Source organism: Notolepis coatsorum, assembly GCF_963971535.1.
Source record: "Notolepis coatsorum genome assembly, chromosome: 5".
Lineage (NCBI taxonomy): Eukaryota > Metazoa > Chordata > Actinopteri > Aulopiformes > Paralepididae > Notolepis > Notolepis coatsorum.
This window is the reverse complement of record NC_140169.1, coordinates 172,782,919-172,802,515: the sequence shown is the minus strand read 5'-3', so window position 1 is coordinate 172,802,515 and position 19,597 is coordinate 172,782,919. Positions and strand designations below refer to the sequence as shown.

At 46.7% G+C, this 19,597-nt stretch overlaps 1 protein-coding gene across 1 annotated transcript in view; it reads left to right on the top strand.

Annotated features, from left to right (window-relative positions):
* Window positions 1–19,597, top strand: part of LOC311228465 (CLIP-associating protein 1-like) — a 257,076-nt gene that overhangs the window by 225,329 nt on the left and 12,150 nt on the right. Inside the window, exons 26-30 of the mRNA XM_084314370.1 lie at window positions 9,765–9,871; window positions 13,392–13,520; window positions 14,333–14,480; window positions 14,824–15,070; window positions 16,125–16,175. Of these exons, the coding sequence (XP_084170496.1) occupies window positions 9,765–9,871; window positions 13,392–13,520; window positions 14,333–14,480; window positions 14,824–15,070; window positions 16,125–16,175 (682 nt within the window). The remainder of the gene's footprint in view (window positions 1–9,764; window positions 9,872–13,391; window positions 13,521–14,332; window positions 14,481–14,823; window positions 15,071–16,124; window positions 16,176–19,597) is intronic.

Below are 19,597 nucleotides of genomic sequence, written 5' to 3'. Positions count from 1 at the left end.
TTGCAGCGATACCGGCAGCAGTGTGGTGAGTGCCCCCCAATAGAGGCCTTGCAGCGATACCGGCAGCAGTGTGGTGAGTGCCCCCCAATAGAGGCCTTGCAGCGATACCGGCAGCAGTGTGGTGAGTGCCCCCCAATAGAGGCCTTGCAGCGATACCGGCAGCAGTGTGGTGAGTGCCCCCCAATAGAGGCCTTGCAGCGATACCGGCAGCAGTGTGGTGAGTGCCCCCCAATAGAGGCCTTGCAGCGATACCGGCAGCAGTGTGGTGAGTGCCCCCCAATAGAGGCCTTGCAGCGATACCGGCAGCAGTGTGGTGAGTGCCCCCCCAATAGAGGCCTTGCAGCGATACCGGCAGCAGTGTGGTGAGTGCCCCCCAATAGAGGCCTTGCAGCGATACCGGCAGCAGTGTGGTGAGTGCCCCCCAATAGAGGCCTTGCAGCGATACCAGCGGCAGTGTGGTGAGTGCCCCCCAATAGAGGCCATGCAGAGAATATTTGCGTAGTTATGAAACCTGTAACCTGATTGGGAACCACTTTTGGAAGGAAAAAGCCTAGTGTCTGTGCAGTCAGTGGCAGAGGTAAAACATCATGTCATGTGAGAGGTAAAACATTACTGTTACATGACTTGTTTACATGATCCAGTAATAAGTCAAGAGTTATTACATTCAACACATAGCGACTGTTGTGTATCTTCCAATATGGTGAACAAATAGGCATTCTAGATATTCCGTGAGAGGCCTCTATTGACTGTTTGCCAAACATATGCAAGTGTAACGGAGGTACCGCGAGTCTATCCACAGTCACGATGGACTACAAAGTGTTGTGAAGTGACTGTGGACGTTAGCGGTACTGCAAGTAAACTCACTCCCCAGAGGCATCCAGACCCAGAAGTTAATTCACCTCTTGGTATAGTGGTCTGCGATGTCGCCCGCGGCGTGCAAGACCGGGGTTCAACTCCCACTCAGGGCGATCCCTTAACAGGGGTCAAATCTACACACAACGCAGAGCAAAATCACACCGGTTACTAGAGTAGGGTCCAGCTGCAGCCTCGGAGATTGTTCCAGATTGGGCAACTTCCGCCCGCTCCCACGACATTTCTCCCGGGACAGGACAATGTGCGCTGATTGGCGGAAAGTACGGAAGTATCTCGAAGTACGTCTGACGTATCTCGAAGTACGTCTGACGTATCTCTACGTTAGCGAACGTTAATTGAACGTCAAAAGCCGATGCAGTTAGTTAACACGCAGTGACGCAGCAATGGAGAAATGCAATTACAAGGTAAGCCTTATTATTACCTTGTATTCATAAGATAAGATAAATTCAGCAGCATGGGGAGGGGGGAGGGGAGGTACAGGTAGTAGAAGACATAGAGGTACAGGTCACATAATTATAGTACAGTGGAGAAGTAAAAATTGAATAAAAAGGCAGTGTAAACAATATACAATATTATTAACTCTGGACATGTGCATATGAGCAACAAGGTGCGAGATGAGGGTATGTATATCAGTTATTTTGCCCTACAATAAATATAGTATGTATATCAGTTATTTTGCCCTACAATAAATATAGTTGGAATATATAATCTATAGTCTAAATCTAATCCTAAATTATCTAATTATCACGGTTGTGTTTGGAACGCAATATAGAGAGATGGAGAGAGAGGGAGGAAGCGCTGCCTGGCAGGAACCATGACACTAATAATCTAAATGCTAAACGCATGAACTGGACACCCTGTGCAAAGTGACTGTTTATGTCTTTTTGTTAGATTTTCTATGTCAGTAATGCATATGTAGCATGGGTTTTGTGTCTGGTTGATTATCGTTAGGTTATGGCTATAACCAAGTTCTGTTAGTTAGGGGCGACGCTTGGCATCACCTTACTGCACTATCTCGCGTACGTGCACACGTACTGAATAAATTCCACAAATGTACCTCTAATACCAGTATTAGTCTGACCACACCCCTCATCAGCTTACCTTCATAAGCAGGTGTGTGGTCACCTGCTCTCCTCCTTCCCAAGCTTTCACCACAAGGTGAGGTCAAGGGCTGCAGCGGCCGTCTGATGCCAAGCGTCGCCCCTAACTAACAGAACTTGGTTATAGCCATAACCTAACGTTCTGTTTCGTTAAGGGGCTCAGCTTGGCATCACCTTACTGCACAAGGGAGGCCAAGCAGAGCCGCTGGCTGACAAATACACCCGCTGACAGCCCCCCACAACCATCAGAACAGGGAGGGCCGAGCCCCCCCGACCCCCCCTAATGGAGGGTAGCCCCCCTATTAGGGGCTTCACGGGAAGGCGACGGACCCGACCGTGCGAAGAGGCACTCAAGCAACTCAACGCACAGGGTGAGCAGACCGTGGCTTGACCCCACGACTACACACACGCACAACCCGCATGCCACCCGGGAACGAACGGAGGAACAACCTCGTTACTGCCCCCAGAATCACGGGGTCAAGGGCAAACCCAACCCCGTGGCAAGGCCGTAGCAGCGGAGCGCGAAGGAAGACCCAGATCCACCAAAGGACTGGGCTCCCTGGAATGGGGGCCCGGAGAAGTCCACGATGCCAGCATCAAGACCCCACCAGGGGGGCACCTAGTGACCCCGCCCCCCACATCGCCAGCGTATCCGGACAAAAGGGCCCCTCAGCTGAGCGGGCCCTGTCCTCCCCAACAGCACACCGCCTGGAACACAAGCCCTGCAACAGGCAGACAGCATGGTTAAACACACAAGAGGTAACCAACGGAAGCAGGCAGTGCACCGGGGAAAGACCAGGCAACAGGCTGTCAACCCAAGCCTGGAAAAACTGCGGACGAGGCAGGCGCCAGAAAGGACAGCTGAACAGCCGCCCCGGCGGAAGGGGCATATGCTGGCGTTGTCGCATAACCAAGCTGTCAAACAGCACGTCAGAAGTGGGATCCGTAGACCACTCGACCCCTGACAGCTGCCCACAGAAAAGCCCATACGATCGGCAGACGTCATGAACGTGCAGGGGCACCCTCAACCGGAGAACCGGGAGTTGACACTGCAGCAACACACCAGAGAACCAACCACCCAGGCATCACCCCATGCAATGGTTGGTCCCATAACCCCTCAGGAAAGAACCCCGAAACACACCTGCGGCACCGCCGCAGCCCGCGTTCCGGTTCCCAACAGGGCTATCCCGGGCCTACGGGTCAACGAGCATCACCCCGGACCGGGCCCGGTGATACGGGGAGCACAGGATCCCAGAGGAGGTTAACCCCACCCAACAGGCTCCTCAGCGCCAAAACGCAAGAGAAGAGCGTAATATGGAAGACCAGCCCCAGCACCCCGCACTCGGTATTCCCAGGAGGTCACCCAACCAAGTACCAACCAAGACCAACCCGTACAGCGGCCGAGATCCGACGAGATCGGACGCGTACAGGTTGGCACGGCCGTAAGCCATTACGACAGTGCAGAATACAACGCACCCAACAAGGGTCCCATAACGCTCAACCCTGTGACACCCGGATCGACCTAGCATTTTTCCCCCTGAAAAAAACCCCAAGTCCCTCAGGGTACCAGAACAGCAGATCTGCATCCCCAGCGGACAACGGGTGCACTGATCTGGACCAGCGTGACCAGAACCAGTCCCGTGCCCTAATCACGCCGACCTGCCAACCCCAGGAGAAGGGGCAGATATGCGCGTTTGATCCCAACATAAAAAAGAAGGCGCCACCCAGACGTGTCGGTATGAACCGCGTCCGGTGGCCCACCCCTAGGGCGTGAGACCCTTCCCCATATGTCCAGACCCATTCCGTCATCATCCCCTGACATGAACGGGAACCCATCGACAACACACAGGATGTCGGAAGAGGAAAAACCCCCATCCCAATTGCTCCATAAAAACGCTGTTTTACCCAAGCAAACGAGGCGCGCCAGTCAGCAAACGGCCCAAAGCACATCCTGAGCCAGCACTATGTGTGCGTTCTGACATACCCACATCAACAATAGGCCGTTTAGACCACCATATTGAATCCCCAAGACGCCCAGGGAACGACAAGAGGGGCGAGATGCAATCAACTCCATGAATGAATGAATGAAAATATTTACCCAACAGACTGCAGTACAGGAATACATACAAAAAGATAAGGGGAGGCAGACCTGAGAAAGACGTTAGTCTTGTTTCCATCAGGGACCCTCATTTCATATCCATCAAGACACATTCAACTCTTTATAAAATAAAGAAAAGGCATCACCCGTATGACCCAACTGCACAGCTGGGAGTAAAAACCCTGTTTTTCACATGATTTTAATCCAGTCACTCCTTTTAATCAGAGTGTAAGACCAGACTCCCCCAGAAAACACCTTCCCACATGAGACTACGGTCAAGAAAAAGATATGTAAACTGTGAGACACGTGACCAACAGACTCAAGTTTGACACATAAAACGGGCGCAGCAGGCCTGTAAGTCCTGCGCCCAACCTCGACATCTTTAAGACACCAGCTCATGGAAGGCGTCGCCATAGCAACAACGCTACAACGGGCGGGGAAACCCACCGGAGAATACCCCTTCCCCCCCCCCCCCCCCCCCCCCCCCCCTGTCAAGCACTGGCTTGGCCCTGACTGGCTCAGCAGAAAAGATCAACAAATCCTCTAAACCAATCAAGTGGGAAAAAGGAGGGGTTTATTCGACACCCCCTCCCGAAACACACCCTTTATCCCTACACACAGAAAACAACCGTAGCCATCTTGAAAACCTCCGGTAGAACAAAGCATAGCATAAGCTAATACAATGCCTGCTACCCACAAAAGTGTAAAAGGGTTTACAACAAAACACAAGTCGCCTGTGCGTGAATCCCATACCCGTTGCCTATGTCATACATAGGAAGAACGCTGAACGAGAGTAATGGCTAGGCCATGAAAAATGTGCGTACGAGCATTACTGCAACTAACAACACAGCGTTGTGAAACACATATACTTAGTTAAAGCAATGGAATAACACCAGTTCTAATTGCATGTGGAGCATCAAGCTAAATAGAACCTATTACCGAGTGTAAGTTGCAGACCTTGCTTAAAACTCGTAACACAACACAACTCACCCCCCAACGTAACAGGGTAGATTCATATATACACAACCCCACCATATGATTTGTATGAAGAAACACACAGTTTGTTTGGCCAAACACAGTCCCCCTTATGTCGGGGAACTTTTTTTTATTAATTAAAAAGTGTAAGGCACAATATCACAGAGGGGCCGGGAAGGGTGTAGGGGAGGGGACACAAAGGGGAAAAAGTCACTCCTAACGGCGTCTGCCACCTCGCGCCGCTCGAGTCTTGCCACCCCGGGGAGCCCCGGAGGGACGGTAGGTTACAGTCTGCTGGACACAACGTTCCCTACCGTCTCCTCCGGTCTGGGATGGGCCGGCGGTGGCCGAAGCGCCGTTTCGTCCCCTGGCCCTCTTGGCAGGGCCAGCAGCGGCGGCGGAGGCAGTGGTAGCGGCGACGGAGACAGCTCGACGTCGCGGAAGCCTTCTGCCCCCACCGGCAAGGACGGGAGGCGGAAAATGGGGTTGAAGGACGGATCTCTCCTCTGCCATTTCTCTGCATGTTGAGGTCATCAATTGCAGGGCCTTCCCGAACAGGCCAGCGTCGGAGAGGGCGGCCGTCAGAAGAGGGGCTCTCTTCTTCTCTGGCACACGGGCCTGCTCCAGCCAAAGGTGACGCTGGCCCAGGGTGGCCAGGGCGCGCACTTTCCCCATGGCTATGGCCAGCACCTGGGAAAGGTGCAGAACAGCTCCCGCAGCCTGGGTGATCTGATCGCATTTTACCTCGTTCAGATCCGTGCCGCCCGTCATTATCCCCGATACAAATCTAGCCAGGTGGGCGATGTTAGACGCCGCAGCCAGCGACTGTGTACCAGCGATGAATGACTGGTCACCCCAATAAGCCAATCGCCTAGCCGACTTCCCCTGGAGGACCGGCTTGCATAGGGGTTCCCACACCATATCCGGACAGAGGAGCGCGGCCATCGGATTGTCAAGCCGAGGTACGCCCTCCCCCATACCTTTGACTAACCCCGACACCCGCGTAACTGGTACGTAGGCGGGAGTTAGTCCCATGATGTTGGACACCGCCTGACCCCGACGAACATAGGCCCCCATCGATGGGAAAAATGGGTAGACAACGTCCACCCCTCTCACTGGGGGACGCTGCCAGGGATGGCCTATGAGGTCATCAGGGACAGGTGCAGGCAATGGCAGCGGCAGCGGCACACCGTTTGCGGTGGCGGCTACCGCCATGAGCTCGGGAAACAAGGCCCGCAGTTCCCCCTGCGAACCCTCCTCCACCGACCCCGCATCCCTCGCATACAGCAGGCTGCGACTGGTCAAGGAGCCACAATCCGATGCGGCCGACAGTAGGGCATCCTGCTGATGAGGCCAAGGTGGTTCCTCGACATCCTCGAACAAGGCGCCCCATGGAGCCATTTCTCCCCCCTCCGGGGTCTCCGGAGGAGGGATACTCTCCTCCACGGGACCATCATACAAGAACCCGTCCGCCTCCTCCATGAAGTCTTCAGTTTCCATCAGAAATCCAGAGTCGGACGCGTCCTCGCTGGTCTCCAGCAATTCCCCAAACCCAGGCCGTTCGCGTCTGCACGCCACCATCTTGCGACGCGAGCGAGCAGACGCAAAAAGTTTTCGTTGCAAATCCTCCGGCTCCAAAACAATCCCCCGTTCATCAACGGGCGATTCCCCAGAACCAGAGGAACCAGAGTCGAGATCAGGCCATCGCCGGAGCGACGGCACCGAACCCTCGGCTCGTCGGTGAGGAAAACTATCCACCGGCAGTCTCCCGGGCTGGGTCGGCAACCACGAGAGTGGCAACAGCCCAGCACCGAGGCGCACGACGGAGGCGGGAATGGAGAACCGGTGGTGAAGAGTAGGTCTAGCGGGTCTACTCTCCGCGGAATACATTATGACCCAAACCTTTTCTTATACAACAAGTGAGAGAAGAAAAGGTTAAGCACAATGTAAACCAGTCACAACTCTTTTCAACTAACAAACACGTCAAGTGGGGTACTACCGAGGCACTTTCCTTGTGGTGAAAGCGAGAAGGAGGAGAGCAGGTGACCACACACCTGCTTATGAAGGTAAGCTGATGAGGGGTGTGGTCAGACTAATACTGGTATTAGAGGTACATTTGTGGAATTTATTCAGTATGCGTGCACGTACGCGAGATAGTGCAGTAAGGTGATGCCAAGCTGAGCCCCTTAACGAAACAGAACTGTTCTTGAGAAGTGTTTTTGCAACTTGTGAGATTACGTTTAGGTGTGGCAGAGCCTGTGTGGTTTCTAAGGGGATTATTGGTGATTACTACTGGTTGCTACATGGTTATGTTATGGCTGATCGGTGTACATATCTTTTCCAGATCACACCATCTTTAAGTGCAATTTGGAATGCAGGGGCAATAGTCACTTCCACTGTCCCTCCTGCAAAACCACACATTTTGAGAAGAAAAAACGGTTTATAGCGCATCTGGCACTGTGCAGGAGCAGCTCCCACAGTACAGAAACACTGCATGTGGATGGAGGTGTCGGAGAGAGTAAGGTCAGTGTCCGTGCAGCCAGTGAGAACGCCATCAGCACTGACACTGACGAGCCTGCCATCAAGGTTGTCATTGTGGAGGCTACCAGTGAGAACCAGCTCACTAATAATTTTTTGCGTATTTCATTGAAACTACAAAAACCCTGTTTGTTGAAAACGTCTCCTAATGAGTGTATGCCTTGCTTTTCCCACCTAGGGAATCTTATAGGTTGTTTTCCAATCAAGAGTGCATTGTTATTGAATAAGGGAGTATGATTATGCCATTTATGTGGGGTAGAATATTTTTTTGTGTTTCACGCCATATCCGGATCGCATGAGTGATTATGGGGCCAAATTTCCGTTCGCATTGCTTAATTGATAATTTGGTGTATACTATGCCCTTCAGCCTATGTGGAGCTACTATATTTTCTTCTAAATTTCTCCAGGATACTAATGCTTGGGGATCAAACCATGTTGTTAGTGGTCTTAAAGTGTACGCCTTAAAGTAGTGGTAGAAATCTGGAAATGCCATACCTCCGTCTGAAGAAGTTGATTCTAGGTAGGACGTCCATCTTAAATATTGATATGAATAAGTGTCAGTTGTAACCTTTTTTTGTTTGGCATGTTTGTTTATTTTCAGTTGATAATAATACAATAAAGACACAGTTGTTTAAATGTTTATTTTCTTATTTAATTTCCTATACAATGTAGGAACCGCGCAAGTGATTGATTGGATGAAAATTGTATTAACAGATTGCAGAATGGGTACAATACAGTACGGCTCAATACACACAATTGTTAAGGGTATGCAGACCAGAGAAATACTTTCGTCTTGTTTACATCAGGGTCCCGCATTTTCAATTCATCATAACATATGACATACACGACATACAGATAGACAGTACTGCTACATCTATACATTTATGACATACCAGATTTGCAAATACAGTATTGTTTGTGATACAAAAAGAGTCCAGAAAAGAGAGTATATACATTTGACGTAGAAACTGTACATTGTAGGAGGTTGGGTAGGTGGGGGGGGGGGGGGGGGGGGACTGTACATTGGAGGTGGTTGGGGGGGGGGGGGGGGGGGTAGGGTGGGTGGGTGGGGGACACTGTACAACTGTACAAGCAAAACTGTACATTGGAATATTGACAAAACCATACTTGGTAATTTACTGTACATTGGAGGGGGTTGGGTTACAACACAGGAGCAGAGTATAAACAACAGTACAGGAATGAGAAACAGTCTAAATGGGTTTTAACATTTTAGTTTATTTCATGCGGATATGATCTGTAATACCTGATCGGTACAATATCTACTAACCTGATCAATACAAGCCCCCCCCCCCCCCCCCCTCTCGTCAGCGCAGACGTACTTGCTTTTGATTTTGACGTTCAACGTCAGACGTACTTCGAGATACATCCGTACTTTCCGCCAATCAGCGCACATTGTCCTGTCCCGGGAGAAATGTCGTGGGAGCGGGCGGAAGTTGCCCAATCTGGAACAATCTCCGAGGCTGCAGCTGGACCCTATTGGGTTACTAGGGTTGGGCACCAAGAACTGCTTCTAATAGGAACCTGTTCCTAACTTCCGGTTCCGGTTCCGGTTCTGAATTTTTTTTATAAAAAAAATGTACTTTGTTAATTAATACCCTAGTTACAGTACAGCAATCAAATTAAACTGTATCAAGTCAACTGACAATGTGAATAGTATGAAAAGAATTTAAGATTAAAAAAAAAAGATAAAAAAATAAAATAAAAAATCTCCTGCAAAATAAACTGTGACCTGTTTTGACCTGCACCTCAAAGAATCGGAATCGAGAATCGTTTAGAACAGGAATCGAAATGGAGAATCGGAACCGGAATTGTTCAAATCCAAACGATGCCCAACTCTACACACGTCTCGCCTTTCTTTGTCACTGGCCATGTCTGACAAACTGTCACGATAAACTCTACTACCATCTGCCTACTCAATGCTCCTGTCAATATTACAAGTTACCTAACAACACCCGTTAACCTAATTCTCCTCAATGTGCTTCATCTTTAAAATACTGTGATGTTACATCAAACGTGTTTTGATGTTTGTTCCTTTCTTTGTCAGGTCGAAAGGCGCTTTGTTACAAGAGGAAGTAGTGTGATTACAGTAACACATTATTTGTTAACACGTTACTCCAACACTGTTTGTAACGGCGGCTGTCATCTTTGTCCTTTTCCAGGGCTCTCCGAGCAACACCATTGGCCGGACGCCCCCCCGCCACACCCCCAGCAGGACCAGCCCCCTCACCTCCCCTACCAACTGTTCCCATGGAGGACTGTCTCCTAGGTAACAGTCTGCCTTACACTCAGCGTCTAAAGCCTTTTAGTCTAACTAACTAACTAACTAACTAACTAACTAACTAACTAACTAACTAACTAACTAACTAACTAACTAACTAACTAACTAACTAACTAACTAACTAAAGGCCTGTACTGACTCTCACCTAGAGGTGGCAGACTGGTTGGTTACTAACATGAGTACAGTAGTGAGTGAGTTGCTCAGAACTCAGAAGGCACTTAGCTATCTGGTGGTTCAGCGAATTAATTTTAATTAATTAATAAAATTGCTAGATTGGTAATTGGTAATTTTATATATATATATATATATTAGTGCTGTCAGGCGATTAAACAAATTAATCTAATTAATTACAGGATTTGTAATTAATTAATCTAATTAATTGCATTTTAATCGCATAACCATTTTATGCCTGATATTCTATATTCTATAATCATATTTCAAATTGCATGTGTCCGGATGGCAGAATTCAGTACTGTATCTACAAAACCTTCTGTTTAATCATCTTCCATCTATTAATTTGCTTAGATTTTTCAGGTCTGGTCAATTTGAGCATAGTGTTATTCACAGTCAAAGATAAAAAAAAAATGTATTGATATTCTCATTTGGTTCATTACAATTTACTCAAGCCTAGTAACAGACACAGTATTTCTGACACTGGGAATACATTCCCTGAGATCCATAGATGTCCCTAGAATCAGATACCAAGAACATGCAAATGGACCATATAAAAAAAAGTCTGTAATGTGTATTCTACGTTCTTATGGAATGAATGAGATAAAAAATAAAAATAAAAAATTTAATTAATTTTGAGTAAATTTTCATAACGCGATAATTTGCTGTGTAATTAATGAATCTAATTAACGCGATAAACTGACAGCCCTAATATATATATATATATATATGTTTGGTCATTTGGTTGATACACTAAATATTTTATACACTGCCGATAAGGTTGCTATGGAAATGAGCATTGTTTTTTTGCACTAGACTCAGAAACCTGGGCCCTGTTTCTTGTACGTGGTTCAACTAAGTCGATCAAGATGTCATTATCCAGCTTCAGTTAACCCGATGTTTGAAGCCGGGATTTTCCTGTTTCACGAAGGTGGATTCAGTCTCGTTAACTCAAGCCAGACTTGCGACTCAGGCTAAATGCGCGCGGCCGTTTTAGGTGAAAAGCCAGCACGTATCGATGGCAGAGATCCTGATTCTCAACGGCATTGATTGATTAATTGATTTAAGACTTTATTGACAGATTGCAATACGGCTCAATCGCCTCGCCGACAAGTTAAATGCGTTATCTATAGGCTAATTCTAAGTCCCTCATTACCTCAATCAATCAGATTATATTTCTTTAAACTTGCCTGCTGGATTGAATAATCAAATGAGATCTTGCTAGCGAAAATAATTAGTTAACTGTTATACAGAATTACGATACGGCTCTCTTACCCATTGATTGATGGATGTATAGTCAATCTTTAACTTATCTCCAATGTGGTCTAACGGGTTGTTCTTTTGACTTTCACACGGACGACCGGGGTTCGAGACCCTAGTCGTCTCCTTCTTCTTGCAATATAGGAATAATTCAATTTGGTGCACGTTGAGAGCTATATAAAGAATGACATCCTCAATGCATGTAGATTTATAATATTTTAACTTAAAACCAGGCTACTTTGGCGTATAATCATTAATATTATATTCAAAAAAATCATATTGGAAACACCGGGATTTGAACCCTGGTCGCTGGGTTGGCAGGCTTGAGCACTACCGCTGGGCCACTGGGCCAGATGGGATAAATTCATTGTTTATACATTAATGAACGAGAGACCCGTGTTTAGAATATCCTTTGTTTTGAATGAAGTTTATCTCTTTATCCTCATTCATTAATGTGACGTCAACGGCTCATTCAATTTCTCAAATCCGTCAAACAGCGCATCTCATCAGACATCTTAATCCCAGTTACAATTAAAATAACCACATAATGTGTACATCGCACGAGCGAGCGCCACCGTCGCCACGGTATATATAACGTGCATTATTTAGGACAAAGTGAATTTAGTATCAGCATTTTGGGTCTATTTTACATTTCAAAAGCCCCCTCTGGAAGAATGGAGCACAAAAACGTAATTCAGAATGGTATAATGCAGATCGTAGACTGTGGGAATAGTTTCAGGAAACGGGCTGTCACTTTCTTTGCGGGGGCGTGGCTCTGCGTGATCCGGCTAACTTGAACTTGAACTCTGCTTTCGACCAGGCTCAAACTTTTGGATATGTTGTCATGGTGATTTGGAAAATCCACGTACATGAAACCGGAAAGTCCGGCTAACCCAGTTATCCAGTTAAAGTTATCCGGCTAACTCAGTTATCCAGGTACAAGAAACAGGGCCCTGGTGTGTTACCACAACAGAGGCATAATTTGTCTTGCGACGTTCACCTTTGAAGACCATATTCACACGCTGGCCATTTTCCTCCTTATGTCATGCTCAGGTTGGGATTCCTTTCCACCCTGTGAATATGGTCAATGCTGCTTTCCATGACAACACTTGTAAATCTGTGGCAGCCATGTTTTTGGTGTACCAAGGAAATCACAATGATACAAAATCCTTTCTGGATCCTAATTCTGTGCTCCGCACAACTGCTATTCACACAATTTTGATAGGAAGTCATCAACAAACATCAATACAGGTGCAATAGATACAGTACCACACACTGACTACCAGATCAAATACAGGGCTGGATCAGTGGGTCAGAAATTAACTGGCTTGTACAGGAGGCGGAAAAGCAATATTAGTGTTATTTAACAATTTAGTATCTATTCATGTTTCTGAAACGTCAAATTGATAAAAAAATATATATATATATATTAGTGCTGTCAATAGATTAAAAAAATTTAACTAATTAATCTCACAATTTTCTGTAATTAATCTAGATTAATCTAGATTAAAAATAGCATTTTTCTACTTAAGACTGAAGCTTGTAACAGATATTTACTTGAGTAAAATCATGGAATTAATGTAAAATCAACACAAAGAAAGTATATTTAGATCCAAAGACTATTTTATTAGCTTTCTTTGAATACAGTTTCTCTCCTGTGAAATACAAATGTTCAACAAAACCATCAACATTGGATGGACATAATCAAGCGAGGGAGCCCCCCCGCTCTCATGTAGGGGAAAGCAACATCGAAATGTGAACTTTCAAAAACAGATGTATCTTTCTGTCTCCACGGGTTTCCGGGGTGAAATCTAAAATACTTCTTCTCTTAAGTAAACGCTTTTGCCCCCTAACCTCAAAGCTCAGACTAGTCTCCTTTTCTCTTTTCTCTCCTTCTGCGCACTTCTTTTGTTCTCTCTCTCTGTCTTTCTCCTCCTGTCTGTCTTATCTATTTTGTCTGTGATCTCCTCGTGTTGTTATCGTCACCCCCCCCCCCCCCCCCCCCTCTCCTCCTCCACCTCTGCACTTCCGTCCCGTCGGTGCGTCCCTCCCGCTCCCGGCCACTCTGTGGCAACAGTCGGTTATGGGGTTGGGGTATCGACGGGCTGTCAAAGCACCCCCCCGCCCCTCCTCCTCCTCCTCCTCCGCCTCACTCCACCCCTGCCGCCCCCTCCCTCAGGCTCCTGCGCAGGGCCTACTCACCCAGGTAACGAGGGCTGGGGGGAGGGAGAAACACAGGACAGGTGCCCTCTAGTGGACGGGGTCAGACCTCCGACTGGTTTGTTTCCAATAGTTTTTTCCTAAAAACAATTGGAAAGCAAAAAAAAAGAAAACATGCTCTGATGGAGGCTCCTCCTAAAGCCAAAATGCTTGGAAGTGGTGTCATGTTTTTAATGTATGTATGTGTGTAATGTTTGGTCTGCCACCCAGAATAAACACATTTTTAACTATTGATAATGGATGAAGAGTGGCTTGCTTGTCTGTGTTTTGAGATTCAGTGACGACTGCCTTCCATGAGTGCCTTCTGGGCTCCATGTGGCCTCTTCCAACTCAGGTAGCACTCCAGCCCTCTGTAATCTCACCAGTGGAGAGACGCTCTATCTTACAGTACGCCGAATCTCTGCTGGATGGGTAGCAGCGCTCCACTGTCTCTCTAGTCAAACCCAAAGGTCACCTCAGAGGTGTGAGTTGCGCTGTGTTCTGTTGGCAGTCCTCCCCATCGTAAGAGGGCCGCCTCACCTCATCTCGAAGATCTTATTTTGTAAAAGTTGATTTGCTTGGATTTCAGAAGCAATGCTGTAACGCTTTGCATTGGTGGCAGAAACTAATTCACGGTTGTACATTTCCCATCAAAAGTTGTATTGTATGTTTCCTGTCAAAGGTTGGGAAAACAGGAATCGCTGGCGCTTTTCTTCCTGTAACGTGTGTGTGTGTGTGTGTGTGTGTGCGTGTGCGTGTGCGTGTGTGTGTGTGTGTGTGTGCGTGTGCGTGTGTGTGTGTGTGTGTGTGTGTGTACAGCATGATGGAGTATGACACAGAGAACATGAACTCGGAGGAGATTTACAGCTCACTGCGCGGCGTCACCGAGGCCATCCAGAGCTTCAGCTACCGCAGCCAGGAGGACCTCAACGAGCCAATCAGACGAGAGGGCAAGAGGGACGACGCGGTGAGTCATCACTGCTGTCTATGGAGCACTACGCTTAACCCTTTCACTGCCACACGACAAAGGGTTAGCCCCTTTCACTACCACACGACAGAAGGTTAACCCTTTACTATCACACAACCGACGGTCGCCGGTCTGTGGTAGTCGCATGTCGTTGTGTGATAGTAAAGGGTTAACCTTCTGTCGTGTGGCAGTGAAAGGGTTAACCGGCTGTCGTGTGGCAGTGAAAGGGTTAACCTTCTGTGTATTGTCACAGTGAAAGGGTTAACCGTTTCGTAGTGCGGCAGTGAATGGGTGACCAAACTAAAAGCACTGTTGATCCCCCATCCATCCCCCTCTCCCCCAGGCTGGCAGGGAAGGAGTGGCCTCGTCCCCGGGCTGTGACGCCCGCCTGGGCCTGGACGTGGTGGAGGGCGGCCGCACCGCCCTGGACAACAAGACGTCGCTGCTCAACACCCCGTCACCGCGCTCCTTCGCCGGGCCGCGGACCCGCGAGTTCGCCCCCTACGGCTTCGGGGAAACCATCAGCGCCTACGACAAGAGAGCTCTGAAGGAGGCCGTGTTCGACGACGATGTGGAGCAGTTCCGTGACTGTAAGTCTATAATAATAACCTCCTTGTATATTAATATTATATTAATAACCTGTTCCTCTTCCAATCTCTTCCTCATCTCTGGGGGCTATTCCATGAAGCACACTAGCCAGATAGCATAAAGAATATATATAATTCATGAAACGAATGTTTAGATTTTTTTTATCTCGTTTTTCTCCCCATTTTAAATTTTTTTTCCCATCCCAATTTCGTATTGTCCAATTCTCCCCTCCCCTGTCTCGAACGTTGTTAGACCATGCCTCCCACTGGTCGGCTGCAATGTGGACGAAGCCTTGCATCACGTGTTCCCTCCGGTACACGAGGAGGCAGCCGTCGCATCTTTTCACCTGCACAGCGCGATCTCTCAGTGGCGAGGAGTAACGCGTGGGAGGCTCACGCTGCCCCCGACACTTCCTGATTCTACTGCGCAGGCGCACCAACCGACCTGTAGGAGTCGCTGTCCACAACGTCCGATCCCCACCCACCGGCTTTCCCACCCCCTAATACTGCCAATTGTATTAGTATGAACGACTAGCCAAGCCGGAAGTAACGCCGAGAGCTGGGCTCGAACCCAGCATATCCTGCGTTAGTGGCGAGTGCCACTTAGCCGCCCCTTCATGAAACAAATGTTTAGATTTTTCTTCATTATTAGCTGTCAATATCCATGGAATGGGTTTTATCCAGGGTGGCCTGGTGGTTAGAGAAACCACCCTGTGCCAGAAATGTCACAGATTGTATCCCTGCAACAGCCAATGTAAGAGTGTCCTTGAGCAAGGCACTGCAGATTGCTAACCCTGTGTCTTTGTAGTCAGTTAAACATTGTTTCCCCAGGAGAAACTATTAACAGATTCTCATGTGTGGACAACAAACCGTGTGAATCTGTCCGCAGTTGTTTTGTTTGTTGTAAGATGCCATCATGCCTGCGTGTCAACTGTCATCACAACCCCTTGCTGTTCCTCCCCCCCTCCCCCCACGATCTCCTGCCCTTCCCTCCCTCGCCTCTGTCCTCCTCTCCTCTCCTCTCTCTCTTTCCATCTCCTCAATCCCTCCTCTCCAGGCCGTCGTCAGGGAGAAAACAAGATGGCGCTCCCCAAGGGCTTTGCTCCTGGTAAAGACGCACCTCTCCGGCCCCATGCAGGCCTAACTGACTGCTTAGCTCTCCCACGTTGCTGAGTCTCCTCTCTCTCTCTCTCTCTCTCTGCTCACGCTTTCATTCATCTTCTCATACGTCCCGCCCAGTGCTGTTCTTTATTTCCACCTCTATCCATTTGACTGTTGTCTTCCATCTAAACCCCTGTCTAAGACCTGTGTCTTGCTAACTAAACTGCTGGGATACTAAGGGTGAGAGTGATTATGCTTCTCTTAGGTCCTCAGAGATGATCTTTTATGGCATTATAATAATAGTAATAATAATAATAATAATAATAATAATAATAATAATAATAATAATAATAATAATAATAATAATAATAATAATAATAATAATAATAATAATAATAATAATAATAATAATAACTTCGTTTTATACAATTCTGAGGTAGGCTTACTCTCTTGGTAAACATTAACACCATACCATGGTATTTACTGCACAGCCAGGCCAGCATATACATGAAACCCGGCTTGTATTAGGAGGCCGGCTTATAATTGCTTAGCTCAACAGCGCACCCGGTCATTAATAGAGACCCGGTTTTTTATTGAATACCGGTTACTATTAGACGAATTACGGTAATTTGTATTCTGTGTCTATATAGTCCAACGCACACGGCGGGCGATTTTTGTCCGGCGACCGACTTTTTAAGCGAGGCGACCGACAGAATTGTATCGCTTTCATTGTTATAATAATAATAATAATGACTTGGATTTTATATAGCGCTCTTCACTGACCCAGAGCGCTTCACAGAGTCCATTATTCGTTCATACACAGTCATACCGGTGGTGGTAAGCTACAATTGCAGCCAGAGCTGCCCTGAGGCAGACTCACGGAAGCGTGGCGAATAATCAACGCCTATGGCCCCTCCGACCACCACCAACATTCATTCACATGCATACACATTCATACGAGGCAAGTAGGTTAAGTGTCTTGCCCAAGGACACAACGGCAGTGGGATGGACATGGGCTTGAGCGGGATTCGAACCACCAACCCTTGGATCATTGGACAACCCGCTCTACCCCTGAGCCACGCCGCCCCACAACCCGTTTCTCTCTCTCTCCCTCTCTCCGTCTCTCACACACACACACACACACACACACACACACACACACACACACACACACACACACACACACACACACACACACACACACACACACACACACACACACACACACACACACACACACACACACACACACACACACACACACACACACACACACACAGACGTCGCTCCTGCCAACAGCGCTGTCAGGAGTGCAGACTGCTCCGCGAGCCACACATAATGGGCGTGTCTGTGCTGGTATCTCATCCACGCAATATCCTTAGTGGATAGCTCGCAAAGACGGAGCAGAATCCACGTGCAAACCCCGCGCAGTTAAGGGTGCAATTCCCACCGTGCAATCCATTCTTAGTGGATCCCGCCCTAAGTCTGCCCACTCTTATAGTCTATTTGTCAACCAATTGACCTACCTCAAACCCGCCCTCTTTTCTTGACCCTCCAATCACAACTGTTGCTTCCCTTGGACATCGCTTTTTAAGTTGGAGAGGGGGATGGGGGGGTTATTGCCTAGAAAATTATAAGCACATCGCCAGCATCATAATAATATTCACACATTATGCTTTGGTCTTTAATAACAACTATATCAAAAGAGCGCCTCTGCATGACTGCATTTATGGGAATCTGATAATTAGTTGACTAAGAATGTCTAGTTTAGGAGGTAGAGTGGTCGTCTGGTAGTCGGAAGGTTCCCGGTTAGATTCTCACTCCTCACGGGCAGCGTGTTGATGTGTCCTTGAGCAAGAGACTGAAACCCTAATAATTGCTCCCGATGTGCAGGTTGGCACCTTGCATGGTTGCCTCCGCCATCGGTGTGTGAATGGGTGAGTGAATGGGTGAATGTGAGGATTCTTTTTTTTTTACAAATATTAAATTGTAAATGTATATACAGTAAATGCACCATTTACCACATTACGGCTGACATTCGCTCAATCGCGTTTAACTTAAGTCACTACGTGAGGTCTTAGCGTCAGGAGGATTAAAACAACCTTTTCATTCACGTCCGACATGATTCCTCGCTCTGATTTCATGGCGACTGTGACTTTATACTTCAGTTTGATATAAAAAAAAAATTATATATAATAATAATAAGCGTCACTTCTGAATGTCTCTCTTGACTCCAAGCCCTTGCCGCGTTGCTACGCTGCTGCTAGTACGCAAACAAGTCAGTGCCGTGGTCCTAATGCATCGGTCCAAACCGACCTGTGATCAACCAACTGCATCGTGTGAGGAGGGGTTATTTTAAGTTGAATAGGGATGTTCGATATTGGCCTTTTTACCGATATACCGATATTGTCCAACCCTTAATTTCCGATACCGATATCAACCGATACCGATATATGCAGGTTTCCCCCCCCCCCCCCCAAAAATAGAATAATTTCAGGTAATTAACATTACATATCTCTTGTCGTGGAATTAACACAACATTATGCATACTTTTGTCAATAAATAAAATCTGAATTTGTTCTTACTTGCTTGCCTGGGTAAATAAAGTTTAAATAAATGTAAAAAAAAAAAAAATTTATAATAATAATTAGTGCTGTCAAGCGATTAAAAAAATTCATCTAATTAATTACAGGATTTGTAATTAATTAATTAATCGAGTTAATCGCATTTTAATCGCATTACCATTTTATGCCTCATATTCTATATTCTATAATCATATTTCAAATTGCATGTGTCCGGATGGCAGAATTCAGTACTGTATCTACAAAACCTTCTGTTTAATCATCTTCCATCTATTAATTTGCTTAGATTTTTCAGGTCTGGTCAATTTGAGCATGGTGTTATTCACAGTCAAAGATAAAAAAAAATTATTGATATTGTCATTTGGTTCATTACAATTTACTCAAAATAAAATGTTCATTCAATCAATCACCGCGCAGATTGATTGATTGAATGAAAATGTTATTAACAGATTGCAGAATGGGTACAATACAGTACGGCTCAATACACACAATTGTTAAGGGAATGCAGACCAGAGAAAGACTTTCGTCTTGTTTACATCAGGGTCCCCCATTTTCAATTCATAATGAAGTAAGGGTGCAACTTGCACCGTGCAATCCATTCTTTGTGGATCTAGCCCACAGTATTTCTGACACTGGGAATACATTCCCTGAGATTCATAGATGTCCCTAGAATCAGATACCAAGAACATGCAAATGGACCATATTAAAAAAAAATTGTAAATGTGTATCCTACATGCTTATGGGATGAATGATAAAAAAAAAATTTATTTAAAAAAAAAAAAAAAAAAATGTAATTAATTTTGAGTTAATTTTCATAACGCGATTATTTGCTGTGTAATTAATTAAT